The sequence below is a fragment of the Stigmatopora argus genome, chromosome 2, assembly GCF_051989625.1.
Source record: "Stigmatopora argus isolate UIUO_Sarg chromosome 2, RoL_Sarg_1.0, whole genome shotgun sequence".
NCBI lineage: Eukaryota > Metazoa > Chordata > Actinopteri > Syngnathiformes > Syngnathidae > Stigmatopora > Stigmatopora argus.
Genome location: NC_135388.1, coordinates 2,286,675 through 2,305,952, shown reverse-complemented (window position 1 = coordinate 2,305,952; position 19,278 = coordinate 2,286,675). Strand labels below are relative to the sequence as shown.

Below are 19,278 nucleotides of genomic sequence, written 5' to 3'. Positions count from 1 at the left end.
GGACATTTTAGCCTCGGAATCCGAGCGAGATTATTCCTCCTACGCGGACATTCTTGTGGCGTGCCAGTCCGGGGACCGCGGCGTAATTTAGCTCCAGTTCTTTGGGCCTGATGAGTGGCGCGGTGGGGATGTGGATCGCCTGTGGTCTGTTGTCTCTGGTGTAACCATGTTTGGTTCTTGTCACACATGACAAAGATCTCACACAATCCACATTTTAAACGTGTCTTTTTACCCAAACCGAAACTGCTAGTCCGTCCATCAAAGACGTTATTCGGTTTGTAATCATCATCATCATCCGCCATTGCTAATTTGACGAACTTTGTTTACAGTCGTGGTGGGGGTTTTATCGTTGCGTTTGTTTACCTTGGAGACCAATATTTGGCTTTGTCTAAAACAATTGTTAGAAAAGTTGTGCGCTGTTTATCTTGGCAGACCACGTTAGCACGCATTGTGTTTCTTTGGCACGGAGCGAGTTGTTACACAGATGGAAAGCGGAATGCGTGATTATGTCTGCGTTATATTGTTTCTGCAGCTGTTTGTGGAAAAAGTTGGAATACGCCTCCATTCACGTTTAATCTCATTTAATGGGGCAGATTGCGCGCTGGGATTTTTTTTTTTTTTGCCGTGATGGGAAAGTTCACATTGCCGAGTTTGTTTTTAAAAGGCTTTCAAAAAAGGAGAGAGGACTCGGGACGGAGCCCTGGGGGGATGCCGTTTATTGTTACTTGCTAATTAGCTTAACGTCGAAAAATCAGTTTTTGTTCAAGTGCCAAATGGGAAACAGAGTGGTTTTTGCCAAGGTCTAGTTGTGATATTGACATGTTCGCCATTTAATGTGAAACTGAAACTCTGAGTCAATTTAGAAAAATCATAATTATTTATGTATACTTTTCGACAGTTCATTTATCTGCCCTTGACTGGTTTTGATGGTGCGGGAACCTTGGTGTCCACAAAATATTTATAATCATTTAAAAATGACAAATTAGAGCAAGTATGCCAATAAAAAAGAGAATAAAATGGTTTTTTTTGCATGGCCGTTCATATTTCAAAAACTAAGCAAGTATGTTTAAATAGAATGCGGCCGCAAATTCACGTTTATGTTTACATATCGTTTATGGCCATTGTCAGGTGTGCCGTAAGAATTTACAACAATATTGCGAGAGAAAAATCTTAATATTGCCTGATTAAAATCGAACGACTATGAGATTAAAATTGAAATAGGACGAACATGACATCGTAAATTGAACTATTACATGATTCAAATTGTAAAATGTTGATATTTAAGCGTGTTTTGTTTTTTCAGAGGGTTGGAACAAATTAATTTGATTTTTAGATCATTTCTACGGGAAACATTCATTTGAGTTAAGAGTAAATCGACATACGAGCTCAGTCGCGGGACGAATTAGGCTCGTATCTCGAGGTACCACTGTATAGGCGATATAGTAGTTTTAAATTAGAAGGTTGGGAAACTTCGGGTTATGGAAGTAAATTTGATTCCTTTAAGATTCTTCCGCCATATTTGGATTAAAAAAAATCGCACATTGGTTGAAACTGCATTAAAAAAAATGTTGTTGCATATTGTTAAAAAATAGCCTTAATTTGACTTTTTGTTTTGAATAAAAATGCATATTATTACATTATTTGCGAAATCTTCCTGTAATGATCATGTTGACTTGTCTTCATCCGTGAGGCTCAAAATAGACGTCCCAAAAAATGACCTTTCTTTCTAGATAACTACGAATCTCCGGTCAGTTGGGGAAGAAAAAGGATGTGGTGCAAGATGGCTGGAAATGTAGCAGTCCAAAAAAAGTGGAGTATATAAAGCACCAACTGCAAGACGAAGCCGTCTTGCGGCCAAAAGTCAACGATAGTAACGTGACTTGAGAACCAGACTCCATTTTTACTGTATACAGTGGTACCTCGACATACGAGCATTTCGAGATACGATTAAAATTTAGAGCAAATAATTATCTCTAGATACGAGACAAATTTCGAGATACAAGAAAGCCAGGTGACCAAGACATGAGAGGCTGTTTATGATTTTAGCGCACTGTCTTTTTTACCGCATCTCTTTCGTATATAACAGATATCTACGAGCACTGGGTGGAGCGTTGCATTATTGTCAGTGTTTTTTTCCCGTCACTCAGCATACAACATACGAGCAATTTGAGATACAAGTAAAAAAAAATGCAAATATTTATCTTCAGATACGAGACAAATTTTGATATACGAGCAGACAGTGGACGCGGGAAGCTGCTCATAAGAACATCATGGTTACTGTCTCTCTCCCCGCAACTCCCTCGTGTAATGTCTCTGCGAGCACTGGGCGGAGCGTTGCATTTTTTCAGTGTTTTTTTTCTCCCGTTAGTCAGTGCGAATGGCGGAGCTTGTTCGCTAATACGAGAGGAGTATATACTACTTCTCGTTGGCAAGTGGTCGTGCGTTATCCTATTGTGAGGACATTTGTGTGCATCATTTCGCGAATATTTTGAAGGAAAAACAAAAGCAAACAACCCTCGATAGGTTGCATCTGAAAGTCAGGGTGGAGGCGGGGCCAATAGAGCCAACCCGGGAGAAGAAAGGTATCAAAATTTAAAACAAAATTAGAATTAAGTTTAATGTAAGGTTAGATTAAACTTATTTTTGAGTGTGTCTGCATCGTAATCCAAGTTCATTTAAATTTCTTTATATTATATTACGATTCACCGGTGCAAAAAGTAACAAGGAATCAATCACTTTCTATTAACTCCTCTCGTTATTGTGTCTGTCCTACATGTCCGTTAGCCCTCTTGGAGTGCCAGATTTTCCTTACATCAGCATAACTGAGCGAGACGTCGCCATAATATGAAAGGATTAACGCTTGAACAACCTAAAGCGGTCCTTTAAAGAAAGGGAAGCTTAATATGCACTCTTGTCCGCATGTGTTCTCAATTCATATACTGATCTGCAGATGTCACCACCATAATCTCTCTAAGTATGTCCTGTAATTACAAAAAAAAGGGAGAAGGAGCTTGAGAGTGCGGTGGCTGTGGGGGTGTCGGCTAGATTAAAAGATTAAGAATCCTGCAACCAAGCTCTTTGAATGTGATGAGTTAAGATCAGACCATGAAGGAGCGGAAAAACCACATCCTACTTTGGATCTGTATTGGGAAAGTTTGCACTAAATTGTTCAAGTTAAATGCATACCTGTCAACTTGTAAGTTTTTCCCGTATTTTATACGTTTTTGGATCATTTCACTTTTTTTCTTGAATTTCATTCGCAGACGTCAAAATAAATTTAGTTTAGCGTTTTATCTGTTTATCTTTTCTCCATTTTGAAATAAATGGCCGCATTATCTTGCGTTATGGCGTCTTGTCTTTGTCACCTTGCAGTTTCATGCATGTCAAATCTAATTTGTGCGCATATAAGCCGTACCCTCGATTCAGTCATCATTTTTTTTTGTTACAAATGCGGCTTATATGCGAGAAAATACGGTACTTCCTCCTCTGACCTACATTCACTTTTGTACTCCATTTCGTCACACAATCAAGTTTACGAGTCTAAACTACTGTTTTCCATTGAGTCATCCTCTCCCTGCCTTTAATTAATTATGACATCGGTTTCATTACCCACTCTTTATTGCATAATTCAGTATCTGTGTCAGTTTGGGTATTTTTTATACTCTGACAAGATCCAATCATTGAATCAGTCTGCAAAAACTAATAGTGTTACTTTAAATCCCAATTCTTTCATAACAATCAGGCCTTTTTTGCTTGCTATTATCCAACAATGATCACTTAACCGAACAGCCCTCGTTGCTGAAATGACGATAAAAACAAACATTTCCTGATGACCAGTTGACCTGTGAGTGGGTCAGGTTTCAGGTCTATCCCATCAGTCCTAATCCACCAAGATTGATGAATTGCTGAGTTTTAACAAAGCATTTTTAGGCCTTCAGGTGAGAACAAGTGTCCTAGCGCTCACCTGGTTTCCACTTCTGGTTTCTGCAGGCAGGGATCAGAGTTCAATGGAAAATAAAAGCCTGCCCTGACATAGTTATGCGGCGGGATCAGCCCACGTCAAGCCTGCCGCCCCAAGGCAGGTAAAAGACTCGCCCTCCTGCATTAAAGTCGCTCGTAATGCAGTTTTCTTTCCGTTTTCTCGCATGGCTAACCTCCAATCAAGTTGGTAACAAAAGTACCATTGAGGTCAGTGGCCACGTGGCTTTGGATGCTTGTGCATAGATGATAGCACGTGGCTGAGAGATTTTTTTTGTAATGTCAATGATGTGTTTACAAGAATATGCCAACATGGCCCGAACGTAGCATGTTGTTACCGATGTGTCGGTGTCCTTTGATTTTCCGTTTTTTGCATGATGTTAAGCTTCGTTTGCATGTTTTTTGGGGGGCTGAATCAGGTCCACGTTTTATTCTTCGGGCCATACTCTGCAAAAAGGAGGGCCAAAAAGGCAAAAATACTCTCCACAAAATTCACTGGAACTGATCTGCGACTACCCTAAAATGGAAGTGCCTGCTACTGACAATGCTAGATGTCCAATTCCCTAAAACTAGGAGTAGGTGCTCATCTTTCAGTACCGTTAACATCTAGCGCCATCCATGGTGGCACGTTTTTGAGCAAAAAAATAGACTTGTCCAGTCCACACTCGATCTAGTTGGCATTACCCCTACCTACCCTGTCCAGCATCTACAAATCCCGGTGCCTTAGAAGGGCAGAGAGCATCATAAAAGACAATACATATCTGCCACGTCAAGCTCCTGCCCTCTGGAAGGCCCTACAGAGCAATAACAGCCAAGACAAACAGACTCAAGGACAGTTTCTTCCCAAGAGCTATCACCATATTAAACTCGAGTTCTGCACCTAGGACCTAATCAAGACTTATTACTACTACTTATATTACTTATTATTATCTTGACCACTTATTTATATATTATGATTTATTGATTATTTATGTATCATTACTATATATTGATTATCTAAGTCAAGAGTGTCAGACTCGGGTTGGTCCGCAGGCCGCTTTAACGTCAACTTGATTTCACGTGGGCCGGACCATTTTAGATATAATATTTAGATTCTTTTTTTTAATAAATGGATTAAAGGAACTGGATTAAAAGCCCTGAATATTCAGTTTTTTATAGATCTAAACAATGTTTATTTTAGCTTTTTTTAAATATATTTTTAGATTTTACAACATTATTTTTGAACTAAAAACTGAAAAAAATGATCAAAAAATTACAATTATTGATTTAAAAGTGGAAAAATCAGGAATTTTAATATAAATATATACTTTATTATATCTTAATTTGATCCTAAAACTGAAAGTCGGCACTTATGATTTACTTTCCCGGGCCACACAAAATGATGCGGCGGGCCAGATTTGGCCCCCGGGCCGCCACTTTGGCACATGTGATCTAAGCGATAGACTCAGCGAGCGTTGTGTTCTCAACAACTGGGCGCTGAGCGTAACCAAAACCATGGAACTCATCCTGGACTTCAGACGGAACAAGACCGGTCCGCTCTGCTAATCTCATTTGGACTATTTGTTTCTTATTTACTGATTATGTATTTGTTTGTTGTTGTTATTTGGTCACTACATGGTGAAGGCTTTAAATCCCATTATACCTGTCTGATGATAGTGAAAGCATTCAATTCAATTCATGTGGCTCGCGAACCAAACTGACTTTGAGACCCTTGCTTTAGCCTCTTTCATTCCAAGATCAGACACACACAGTAAGCCTTACCTCAAAGACGAGTGTTTCGTTGGTCGGCCCTGCAGCGTATAAGCTCTCCGGCTGGCTGAAGGAACGCTGGTAGCTGAACGTAGCCCCTCCAAAGTAGAATCTGCCCGGCCAGTCCACCGTCCAGTCACCGGTGAGGTAGTACTTCCTTTTCAGGGACCGAACGGCCAGATAGCTGGTGGACACCGCCATTTCCTCAACGCGAATGCTCCGGGCGCCGGCGGGGATGGTTACCATGGAGTAATACTCTGGAGGGTGGAAAAAAGTAGATGAGAAGGATGAGATGCAAATCAAAATGATTTTCATCATTTTGAGGGTAAGATTAGACACACTTACCGTTAGCTCTGTGCTGCAGTGTGTACATGCCTTTGTAAAATTTGCATGTGGAGTTGCTTCCCTTGCAGACACCGCATGCGTCGAGAGAGGCTTTGGATCCTAAAATCTGATCACAACCAACCGCCTGCAAAGATAAATGAGATACAGATGAATTTACCATAACAGCCAAGACAAACAGACTCAAGGACGGTTTCTTCCCAAGAGCCGTCAAGTTCTGCACCTTGGAAGACCTGAACAAGACTTAGTTTGTACTGCAGTAAAACTCCATAGGCTGCTAACCACTTTAGTCACTTTTGTACCTACTTATGTGAACACTTACTTATTCATGTTGACGACTGATCTATGTTGACGACTGATCTATGTTGACCACTGATCTATGTTGACGACTGATCTATGTTGACGACTGATCTATGTTGACGACTGATCTATGTTGACGACTGATCTATGTTGACGACTGATCTATGTTGACGACTGATCTATGTTGACGACTGATCTATGTTGACGACTGAGCTATCTTGACGACTGAGCTATCTTGATGACTGATCTATGTTGACGACTGATCTATGTTGACGACTGATCTATGTTGACGACTGATCTATGTTGACGACTGACCTATGTTGACGACTGACCTATGTTGACGACTGACCTATGTTGACGACTGACCTATGTTAACGACTGATCTATGTTGACTGCTTATCTATGTTCACGGCTTATCTATGTTCACAGATTATCTATGTTGACGACTTATCTATGTTGACGACTTATCTATGTTGACAACTTATCTATGTTGACTACTGATCTATGTTGACTACTTATCTATGTTGACTACTCATTATGTTGACTACTCATTATGTTGACTATTTATCTATGTTGACAACTTATCTATGTTGACTACTTATTTATGTTGACTAATCTATGTTGACTACTCATTATGTTGACTACTCATTATGTTGACTACTCATCTATGTTGACTACTTACCTATGTTGACTACTTTATCTATGTTGACTACTCATTATGTTGACTACTTATCTATGTTGACTACTTATGTATGTTGACTACTCATTATGTTGACTACTCATTATGTTGACTACTTATCTATGTTGGCTACTCATTATGTTGGTATTTATGATGATTATTTAGTAATTATTTATCAGTTTGTTTGTTATTTGTGCACTTCCCTACTCTTTTATTTCGTTGACTATTTACTATGTTGCTACTTATTTATTTCTTACGATTATGGATCTATTATTATTATTATTTAGTGATTATCTGTCTGTTTGTTTGTTGTTATTTGTGCACTTCCCTACTCATTTATGTTGTTGACTACTTATATATTTGTTATGCATTATCATTTATTTAATATTTATTGTAATTATTTATTCATTACTTATTTGTCTGTTTGTTGTTGTTATTTTGCACTTTGTGGTGAAGCTTTAAAACTCATACTATATTCAATTCAAATTTAATTCCATTTTTCAAAAAATATATGTTTTAATAGGTGTAAGGTAAGAATGAGTTTGACTTTAACGTATGTGTTCAATGACTACATTTACCAAACTTCACAATTAAACCCAACGTTTGCCAAAAGCAACGACGAGTGTGAAATCGGGACAAAATGAGTGTCAACGCTTCGGTTTGGGTGGCACCGCAACAAAATTGAGTCAAGATCACGGTCAGAGTTTTCAAATGATTGTTCGGAAATAAACTCTCCAGTTTTGACGGCTGCTGAAAGGTAACACTTGAGGTCTACCAAAGTCCTTGGGAAAAAAACAACAACGCTGGACGCATGGGATTGAACGGCGGTCGCCCTGTGGACTGGCTCGCAACGGGATCTGTCTTATTTTTAAAGAAAATCACGGCGTGACGAAGCGGCGTCGACACGTTTGTACCTCGCACACGCCGTCGATGCAAACGTCGCCCTTGTGGTCGGAGCAGGAGGTGCCGTCTTTGACCTTGCTGGACATGGCGAAGAAAAAGTCAAAATCTTCGGCTGTGCAGTACAGTTTACAAATGTCTTCATCTGCAAAAAAATGTATACAAAAAACTGAATAAGGCTCACACTTAGTCCATAACATAACTCTAGCAAGACTAAACACTAAAGAGGATAAAGAATGAGAGTAGATAAGAGTTATTATTTTCGGTTATGTAGAAATCAGTGATTAAAATAAATCCACAATAATTGTTGGAAAAAAAGTGGATTTGTTTTCATTATTTTTCCTAAAATGATTAAAAAATATGATCAGGATATTAGCGGAGTCATCTGTGACATACGTGTTTATAGTTCATTTTAATGTTTTATTTACTCCGTATTTATTGATTACTTATTTATAATTATTATTTATCTGTTAATTTGTTTGTTGTTATTTTGCACTTCCCCCATTATTTATGTTGTTGACTAGTTATTTAATGATTATTTATTTTTCTTTATTCTTTATTCATTGTTATTATTTATTGATTATTTATTTGTTGTTATTATTTTGCATATCATGAATCTCATTATACTTGTATAATCACAATAAAAGCATTACATTCAATATATATAAATATATAAATTTCATGCAACATGCTTATTTATTTATTTACTTATTTATTACCTATTTATTTATGACTAAAATGTATTTTCCTGTGTCTGTATTCTAATTTAATAATGTTTAGAATCAGTTAAAATGTGAGAAATGATGATTCAGATATTTAGTTATTATATATATATTATATATATATATATATAATAACTGAATATCTGAATCATAATTTCTCACATTTGTAACTGATTCTAAACATTATTAGATTAGATGAGAATACAGACACAGGAAATTACATTTTTATTCTTTTTTTTTTTTTTTTTACGTATATTCCTAAATATGCCGTTGAATTCCTCGGTCCACTTTTTTCTATTTTTCATAAACTAATGTAAAACCGGGCATTCGCTCCTCCCAGCCAAAATGGATTGGACATCTATCGCCATCAAAAGCGGCAAATAAGTGAATTTCTGGAGTAACAAAGTCCATTGAAAATGTGTTGTCATTTTTTAAAATGCAACACACAATTGAAAAAAAAATGGCCCTGCTTACCCAAGAAATAATGTCCTAATTTAAAAAAAATATATAAGTCTGGCGTAATAACTTCCTGGGTGGAAATGGCAAACAAGTCTCAGCAAATGACGGCGCAGGTGACTTGGCCCGAGGTTCCTCAGGCAGTTTACAATGAGTTCCTCCCAACATGACCTACCATTCATCAAGATCTTAAACAGGCCTGGGACGCTGGCCAAACAGATCGCTGTCCTTCACTTGGTTGCCCCTCCCCCTCGCTTCCCTCTCCTTTTTCAAATGTTTTCCCAGTGTGTTGAAGGGTTACAAGTGGTTGCATGCCTCCCATTAGAGGTAGTAACAGTTCTCACACTCGGATACATTTGGCAAAGAAAAAAAAAACACTGATAAAAGTCCAATGAATGATTCCGCTTTTTTTTAAACGTCAAAATTGGGAAATTTAGAAAAAAGTACAAAATAAATTGGACTTTGTTGCTTCCCACAACAGGAGAACGTTCCTTTTTTTAAAAAGCAGAATCAGATAGAAAAAAAGAATGTGTATGAAATAAGACAAGACAAATCTTATTGCAGCCTTTGTGTGTTTAGGATAAGTTGCGCTAGCCAATTAGATTGAAGTTCTTATGCTTTATGTTGAAAATCCTGCCAAGGATTACATTCCTGGGAACGAAGTGCAAAACATTGGACAGACCAACCATGACAGGACTGAATGTGTTTGATTGGCTAAGGCGTAGAAGGCTTGTATATGCAAAGTCAAATCTCGGATTTCTTTTTGTTGTTGTTTTTTTTCGTGTTGCAATCATCTATATTTGGCTCTCGTGTTAATGTTAGTGATATTCATTACGGTTTGGAGAGATGAGGATTAGGTGGTCAAGGCTCTGACTTTAACGTCAAAATTCATTTCTTTTCTTTGGTGTCTGATTTTTTTTATTATTATTATTATTTTTGTCTGGGATTTGCATTGTAGATTTTAACCCTCAAATTCTGACTTTAAAGTCGGGATTCTGGTAATAAAGTCAGAACTCTGAATTTAATCTCACAATTCTGAAATTAATCTCAGAATTTAGAATTGAATCCCAGAATTCCAATTTAATTTTTAGATATCTGTCTTTAATCTGGATTTAAAATGGCCAAGATTCTGACTTTGAAATAAGAAATCATGGCCATTTGAAATAAAGATTAAAGCCTGCTATTTAAAAATTAAATTGGAATTCTAGAATAAAATTAAAAATTCTGAGATTAAATTGAGAATTCTGGTTTTAAAATCGGAATTCTGGTTTTAAAATCAGAATTCCGGTTTTAAAATCAGAATTTCAAATTTAATCTCACAAATCTGAAATTAATCTCACAATTTAGAATTTAATCCCATAATTCCAATTTAATTTTTAGATATCTGTCTTTAATCTGGATTTAAAATGGCCAAGATTCTGACTTTAAAATCAGATATTTTGGCCATTTTAAATAAAGATTAAAGACTGCTATTTAAAAATAATGTTGAAATTCTGGGATTACATTCAAAATTCTGCGATTAAATTCAGAATTCTGACTTCTAAATCTTTTTTTTTAACCTTCAGTGGCTGTTTTACAGCTTTGTCATTGTCTGCGTTTATTAATCTTTGATTTTACGCTTATGTCAAATTGCTAATAAAAAAGAAAAGACTACATATATGTATATATATTTGCTAAAAGGGTTGGAAAACTGTTGGCTGTGAACAAATTGTTCATCTGGAAACACTAAGAAAAAAAAGGAACACGTGTACTAATGGAGTGACTGTAAATTGCATGAAATAAAAGCTGGCAACATTACCATCCACTTTGGTGTACGGCTTCCATTTGTAGTACCACCCCCTGAAGGGTTTACTATTGTACTCGGCGCACTGCTGCAATCGGAAGTCCACGCCGTTGGGTGGGCACGTGCGGGTGTTGCACAGCTGGTTTTGCCGGCTAGGGCCGTAGCAGAATTTGCCGTTATGCTGAGGCCTGGAAGACACGAAGACAAAATTTGTCAACCCTAAGTAAATAAACAAAAAAAATATGACATTACGTGACATCAAATTAAATTAGGAAGAAAGCCTATCAAACCTGGAAACCTCGGCCAATTGCTCCCCTTATTAATGATTGCAATTCCACTTATTAAGCGATGAAAAAAACGTACAAATGCAACGCGGCATATATTTACTCACATAGGGCGCATTTAAGAGTCTAAAATGTTCTCCAAAGTGGACGGGGTGCCCTTTTGTATGCAGTAAATTCAATATTCTGTAGATGTCGCTGTATGACGCTGACAGCTTGACTGTCTGGGGTACATTGCTTGCTGACACGCTATATTTATATCGTGAAAAGGTGGAAGTGACTGATTCAATGACAACATTGGCAATGGACGATGACATTTCCGTCTGCTACCAGTGACCGAGACAATCCGGATTAGAGCCGAAATGGGTAAAACGATATCGGTTTTACAAAAAAAATGTACAAAAGTTGTTATACGGCATACACAATTTGAAATGATAAAATACCGGAAAAAAACGTATAAATTGGCATGTTAACATTTAGCAGGCTTTTGCGTTTGCTACATCTTATAAACTCTGGCATTCCGGCACGACCCCCTAGGGAGAAAATTGACTTTGGCTATTTACGCTAGTTACCGAGAACATTACGACTAGCGTGGACCCGGAAGAATCCCGCTGATGTCATAAAAACAGTAATGCCGCTCCACTTGGCGGAGGTACTGAAGAATGCTGACTGGAAACAGAAACCCGACGGGAGGACGTGAATATCGAGGAAACAAGCGAGCGTGCGCGAAATGAAGCGATAGCATCCAGGTTTCCATCGAACGGAGGAATGATGGAATGGCGTTGAAAGCGCCGTCTATTTGGGGTGAGAAGGAGGTTGTTGGGATAGACGGCTTCGCAATCTTGAGCTTGTTATCTGATCACATATGGTCTAGCGCTTATTGGGGGGTCTACTTAGTGCAGTTTGGTTCGCGGGCCACAATCATGCCAAATAGTTCTTAAGGGCGCCAGACCAGTTTATTTTTAGCCCAATAAGTTAACGTACTTTCCGACCATTGATGGCGCTGGACAATTCATTTTGACTGAGAGGAACGAATGTGCATTCTTCAAAATGGATTGGATGTCTAGCGCCGTCAATGGCACTGAAAGATGGCGCTACAGGACCATAACAGCCAAGACAAAGAGACTCAAGGACAGTTTCTTCCCAAGAGCCGTCACCATACTCAACTTGAGTTCTTAACCTATGAGGACCTAATCAAGACTTATCTTGTGCTGCACTAAAACTCCCATAAGATGCTAACCACTTTAGTCACTTTTGCACTTATCTTATTTTCTCTCATATAAGCCGTATTTGTCGCTAAAAAAAATGATGCCTGAATCGAGGGTACGGCTTACATGTGCACGAATTAGACTTGAGATGCATGAAACTGCAAGGTGACAAAGACCAAACGTCATAACGCAAGACAATGCAGCCGATACGGTCATTTATTTTAAAATAGAGAAAAGATAAACAGATAAAACGCTTAACAAAATTTATTTTGGTGTCTATGAATGCAATTCAAGAAAATAAAAACGTATCTTGCATAAAACGTGAAAAAACTCATTTACTTGTGCCTGCCATTGCTCGCTCAGAGCGCCGCCATCTTACCTAGGGATGACAAACTAGACCGCAACAGACACACTTCCAGGTTTTACTGCTCACGTGACTTCCTTTTTGAAGTCGATTTATACAGTATCTCAGAAATACCACGTGCTATGATTTGTCTGAAGTTTTTCCCTTCAAAGTAACACATTTGTACTCCCTATTAAAACCATGAATATGGAAGTGAAAATTGTGATTCAGGGGGCGGCTTATACGAGAGAAAATGGAAAATTCTACGATTTTAAGGCAATTTTAAGGGTACGGCTTATACGCGGAGGTGGCTAATATGCGAGAAAATACGGTACTTATTTATATGTGCTGGTATAATGACAATAAAAAATTCAATTAGCCCTCAAATAGCTTGTTTTCAGTTCTCAGCTGTCGAAAAGAACCACTGCCAGTGGAGAAACCGTAAGCAGACTCAAGTCCGACAACAACCTTCGGAATTTCAGGGATTTTACTCGCTGGGTCCAAAACGAGTACCACTCAGCCTTTACACTCTTCTTTACGTCGAGCGTGTGACAAAATGTGCACCGTCAAAAACCAGGTCAAGATTTCGACCCTAATCTTCCGAGGCTTGTTGACGAGGATTACGGCGGACGGCGTTTGATCTGGCAGGTGGTCCGAGGGGGGAGGGGACGACAAAGTGAGAAAGCAGGTGGAAGACGTGCTAAAGCATGAAAATTCATTTTTCGCTTTTAAGAGCAGCTACTACAAGGGCTTTAATCTGACCAGCCCCCTTGAAGAAGACATTTGATGAGGATAACCACGGCCGAGGCACTGAGCGAAAGTGCACTCGGGGTCAAAGTTCAAAAGGTACTTGGGTGCTGATGAGAACTTGTTACGAGACCAGGAACTTGTGATCTTCGAGCGAACTTGGCGAAGACTTCTTCGTTTTAGCCTGGATGCTAAAAATGTTGAAAGAAACATTCTCGTTCTTTGTTTTCGTTTGCACCATGGGCGGAAAAATCCACAGATTTGGCATTGGTGTTGGGATCTCTAGTCCACAAAAATGGCATAGTTTTCGTTGTTTTTACAGATCCTATTGGTTGTTAATTGTGACCGTTTAGCCAATTGGTTTGTTTCGAGTCATACACGGGAATATTCTGATATAAACATTTTTGATATTGCGAGATAAAAATTGTATTAGGACGAACAATAAGTCCATATAATAATAATAATCGGAGATAGGCTTTGTCATCATCATTGACTCAACAAACAACAACAAAAGCCTAATTGTCATCATACTATAATATTCCAAGATATTACAAGATTATTGGGATCTCTAGTCCACAAAAATTGCATATTTTCTAAAAATTATGAGTTTTCGTTGTTTTTACAGATCCTATTGGTTGTTTATTGTGACGGTTTAGCCAATTGGTTTGTTTCGAGTCATACACGGGAATATTCTGATATAAACATTTTTGATTTTGCGAGTTAAAAATTGTATTAGGACGAAAAATAAATAGATAGATTAGTGGTTTGTTGCTTGTTTTTAATATAACAGGAATTGGTTTTCATGGGCATCGACTTTTGTCGACGTAAGGTCTATTTCACACAAAAGTGCTTTTCGCGTAAAATAGAGAGATTGACGTCATCTTGGGAGGGATCAAAAATTCTATATGAAGGGAATAAAATTGGTATATTATTCATTTGTACATTACGTGAAGCAGAAGTTGTTCACAGAATTGAACTTTTACGAACGTAAGGTCGGTGTGGAAAAGGAGAGATTGACATACTTTTTTGTTGCGAAAACTTTAATGAGAGTGACTTTATATTGGTGACTGAGTTTTAAATCAATAACATTAGCAACAGGCAGATAGATCTAGGCTAATCCATGTGGTTTTGGTCCGATTAGGAAGGGAGGGCCCCATGCCAAATTAATCAGTGAGATTAAGAATGCTACGCTCAAACACAGTTGAACGAGTTCGGCACTACATGATGATTCACTCAGTGTGTAAAACTGAGATAAACCTTGGAGGTTCGACAAAAGGGATTTCAAAATGGAGGACCAAATTTCAGACCTTAAAAAAACATATCGAAGTCCCACTTTCAGATCATGGGCTACCGAATACGATAGATTGGATGTCACTGAACTACAACGCATTATCCTAGTCTTTTCTTTCCAAAATGATCAGTTTTAATCCTATTCCGCCATTGATCAGGAAGCAGAAGTCACTTTGGCGAGTGCACAAGTAGTAATAATATTTAAGTGGTTCAATCGCTACGATAGCTGTTGTGTAAAGTAGAAATACGTTAGCGTAAGATGCATACAGATGTGTATTGTAGGCGCCCAAGATCTAACGTTAATGAAGTCCGAAATCCTCTCTTCTAGGGAATCTCCCCGGTAATAACGTTATCTAAGCTTTACTTCCTCCTCTGACACACTTTCAACTTCGTGTACCGACTCGTCGCATGGTAAAGACAACGAGTCTCTACTTTTTTGCATCGAGTCATTTGCCCTCCTTGCCCTTCATTACGTTATCGGTTTCAACAATCCAGAGGCTGACCGTCCTGAAAAATATATTCATTTCACAATTTCAGTAGTTACAGCACTGTAAGGGTCTTGAAATTTGATTCAATCACTTTATTATTGTCTCACAAAAAAATTGCAGTGACATTGACTACTGTCACTATTGTGATTTTTTGGAAAAATCTATAATGTGTCTCCTTTATGGTCCATTTCCCACTGACCCTAAAACTCAAGAGTCCCAAGTGCAGTCCCAAAATGGCCTCTCTCTGACTGCCACGGCAACGATAAACCGACTCGACAGCTAACCTGCTCGCAAAGGACCTCCTCCACCGGCCCTTCTTGCTCTGCCGAACGTGGCGTATGCGTAACGTGTATCATATGAGCAGAAAACAACTTTGATCCCCTGGCGGGAGGGATTAGGAGACGGACCGGCTGCGTCCATGTCTGCCCGGCTGTTAAGTAAGATCTGATGATTGCAGTGAAGCGAACGGTCCAAATATTTAAACCCACCTCGTTATGTGTTTGTAGGGGGGAGGAACATTTGGGAAAACATGCTAAGCCAGAACCAAGTGCTGGAAAAAATGTTCATTTGAACGTTCATACTTTAGTTCTTTCGTGAAAACATCATTTTTTTGTGTGCTTTTCAGTTTTTTTGTTCATTTAGAATAGATTTACAAATAATTCTACCTAAAACTTACCTTTTGATTAAGACCCAAAATCTGCCCATAGCCTGCTAGCTAGCTTGAACCAGACCGTCTAACCAATCTCCCCAAAAAACGTATCTACGGGTTCTTTTCTGGTTCTTGTTTAAATAAAAATGATGATGAATGCAGTACGCCAGGATATTCAGATTAACTGCACCCACTTATAAATGATTTACATTTATTCCGAATAGTGTCCTAAAATAACCTGGGACAATATGCGTCACCAAAATTGGTTTATTTCAATTTAAAAAATGGATTGACAGGCACATCTATAAACAATTTAGATTTGCAATCACCACTGATTCTGATATTTCATCCCGTTTCAATTTAACGCAAGAAAAATTACTTTTACCTGAAATACAAACACAGAAGACAAAAATCACAAAAGGCCATAAAAATTGTCTTGATTATTGCTTTACGTTTATGAGCCAAGATTCCAACAAGCCTAACTAGCAATTAGTTCCACCATTTATTGGTCCTTCATGACATGGACCAAACCATACGTATAACCGGGCAGGTGTGACTCCACAAATTTGGCCTGGAAGGGAACCCGAGTACTCTGAGAAAACCCATGCAAGCCCGGGGAGAACATGCAAAGTCCACACAGTGTGGAACCCTCGAGCCCAGAACTGTAAGGCCGACACGCTAACATACCCGTCAACTTATACATTTTTCCTGTATTTTATGTCTTTTGGTCATTTCAAATTGTGAACGCCGTATAACAACTTTTGTACAGGGAAAAAACGTTTTTAAAAAAGTACGTTTTTGTAAAACCGATCTCATCTTCCCCATTTCGGCTCAATTTTGGGTCGTCTCGAGCACCGGTAGCAGACGAAAACGTCATCGTCGATTGCTAATGTTGTCATGCTATGAGCATATATGCATGTGTGTCAGTCACTTCCACCTTTTCACGATATAAATATAGCGCGTCAGCAAGCAATGTACCCAAACAGTCAAGCTGTCAGCAACATACAGCGACATCTACAGAATCCTGAATTTAGTACATATAAAAGGCGCACTGACTGATAGGGCTCCCCGAAGATTTTTGACTTTTAAGTGAACCCTATGTGAGTAAATATGTGCCGCATTGCATTTGTATGGTTTATGATCACTTAATAAGGGGAATTGAAATCATTAATAAGGGGAGCGATTGGCCGAGGTTGCCAGGTATGCGCCAGCCACTCGTCCACCAGGCAGCCCCTCTCCAAAAACAATTGTAACTTAAAGAATGTGTCTTTCTCATGCTTAATTGCTAACAAAATGGACATCTATAAATGAGACTATGGCAATTTGTTGGGTTGGCGTCATAAGGACAAAATTCTAAAACCTTCAAGAGGCCGAAAAATCGTGTTTGTTATAAAACGACGAGCTTCCTCTGTGCACGCTAAGACCACTCACGGAGAGGTTGTGCACTGTGGGATGCGCTGAATTCCGTTTGTGCGAGTGAGCAGCGATGCGGGAAGTTGGCAGGCCTCAGCGCAAAAAAAAAAAAGAAAAAAAACTCTTGTTTTTACGAGGTTTTCCCCCACCCGTGTCTGGAGCATGGAGAGAGATTGTCTTGCTGTCTGGACTGTCAGCTGACTTGAGTGTGTGTATGTGTGTGTGTGTGTGTGTGTGTGTGTTAGGGTGCGTGCTGACAGTTACCTGGCAAACGATGCATTCAGGTGTTTGAAAAAAAAAAGGGAAGAAGAAAAGAGCTGTTCTCTTGCAACCGAGGACTAACTATATTTCGTTGGACGATGACAGGATGATGCTCTCTAGAAAGTGCTTGTGTGTGTGTATTTACCTTGGACTGGTGCAGGAGCGCTCCTTGTACATGACCCCACCTCCGCATGTTCTGGAACATTCGGACCACTGGGACCAAGGGGACCACTGGCCATGGACTGCCTTGGGGCCGTGCTCCCCGTATTTGACACACTGGCCACGCCAACACCACTGGTGGAGTGGAAGGAAAAATTTCAATTAATTATGTTTTTACTTTTAGTATATGCAGCAGTCTTCCCTCGATTATCGCGACTTCACTTATCGGGAATTCACTTCTTTGTGATCGCCGGTCTTTTGGTCGCCCCGACCGCGACAACGGGCGACCAAAAGACCGGCGACCAAAAGACCGACGACCAAAAGACCAGCGACAAAACAAGGTAAAACAACACGGTCTACGCATCAATAAAAGCCAACAATGGCCATGAGCAGTTTCACTGAATCGACGCGTGAGTGTATCAGAGTTTGTATGTACATGCGTTGTCCCTTTAAGTCAGTCAGGGTCTTAACAAGTTCTCCAACAAAAAACAATAAAAGTCCGGGAAATTTGGAGCTTTTCTTTGCCTAATAATTACTAGGGCATTAAGTATGACTAAATAGTAATTCAGAGTTTGTATTTAGGGAATTTGAGCAACGATTTAAATGGTAATTATCACATACCTTCCGGGCGACCAAAAGACCGGCGACCAAAAGATTGGCGACCAAAAGACCGGTGAACAATCGACCGTGTACCGCGACCGTGGTGCCAATTTTGGCAATATATCGCAGAATCATTTTTAAAAACTATCTTTCATCCCCATTATTAATCACGGACGAGCCACCTCACCATGTCAGGTCCGCAGCTCGTACCCTCGGCGGCAGGCATGAACTTAGTCTCGCATCGGTGTCCCGTGCGGTGACACCACAGCGACTTGCAGATGTCCTGAAAGACGAGGCGTTTAAGGAACAATTAGAAAATGTCAGAAAAATAAATGTGAGTGAAAAATGCAGATAACAGGAGAAAATAATCATATACATGTAAGTATTTGTGCTTTCTTACTCCACTGTTGAATGAGCATCAATTGCTGCTCCATCCGCCCATATTAAAAAAAAAAAAACTAAAAAAAGCCTGCACGTCAAATCTAATCAGTGCGCCGCTTTAATGAAACAGGCTATAATTGTGTGTGTCATCTGACCCAACAATACAGAAATGGAGAGAGTGAGTGAGCACAGAGGGAGAGCCTCGTATCGGGAGACAGGCTGCCGACGCTGGCTGGCAGCCGGCCGGGGCCACGGGGGAAGAAACCGGGATGGAGAGCCAAGGCAAATTAGGCACACCGACTCGGCTAGGGGTTTAAAACAGGGTTTGGGTTTCTAACGTGGGTTTGGGTGTCATATTAGAGTTTATACCAAGGGTGCGTTAACACCAAGATCATAGTTCGCTTTCATTGGTCCAAACTAAGATATAATGTATTGTTTTTGGTTTTATGCAGTTGCTTTTCACATTGTGGTGATTTTGGCACGAGGACCTCGGATTTGGCTTCTCTTCCAACACAAAGCTCCTCCTCCACTGCAAGATTTTGCACAAAA

The 19,278-nt window shown here is 39.3% G+C and overlaps 1 protein-coding gene across 2 annotated transcripts in view; it reads right to left on the bottom strand.

Annotated features, from left to right (window-relative positions):
* adamts18 (ADAM metallopeptidase with thrombospondin type 1 motif, 18) overlaps positions 1 to 19,278 on the bottom strand; it is a 60,708-nt gene that overhangs the window by 12,088 nt on the left and 29,342 nt on the right. For both annotated transcript variants that reach the window (XM_077589121.1, XM_077589130.1), the window contains 6 exons: positions 18,536 to 18,631; positions 17,735 to 17,883; positions 10,925 to 11,097; positions 7,963 to 8,093; positions 6,073 to 6,196; positions 5,740 to 5,984 (listed from right to left, as the gene is read on the bottom strand). In XM_077589121.1, coding sequence (XP_077445247.1) covers positions 5,740 to 5,984; positions 6,073 to 6,196; positions 7,963 to 8,093; positions 10,925 to 11,097; positions 17,735 to 17,883; positions 18,536 to 18,631 — 918 coding nt within the window. The remainder of the gene's footprint in view (positions 1 to 5,739; positions 5,985 to 6,072; positions 6,197 to 7,962; positions 8,094 to 10,924; positions 11,098 to 17,734; positions 17,884 to 18,535; positions 18,632 to 19,278) is intronic.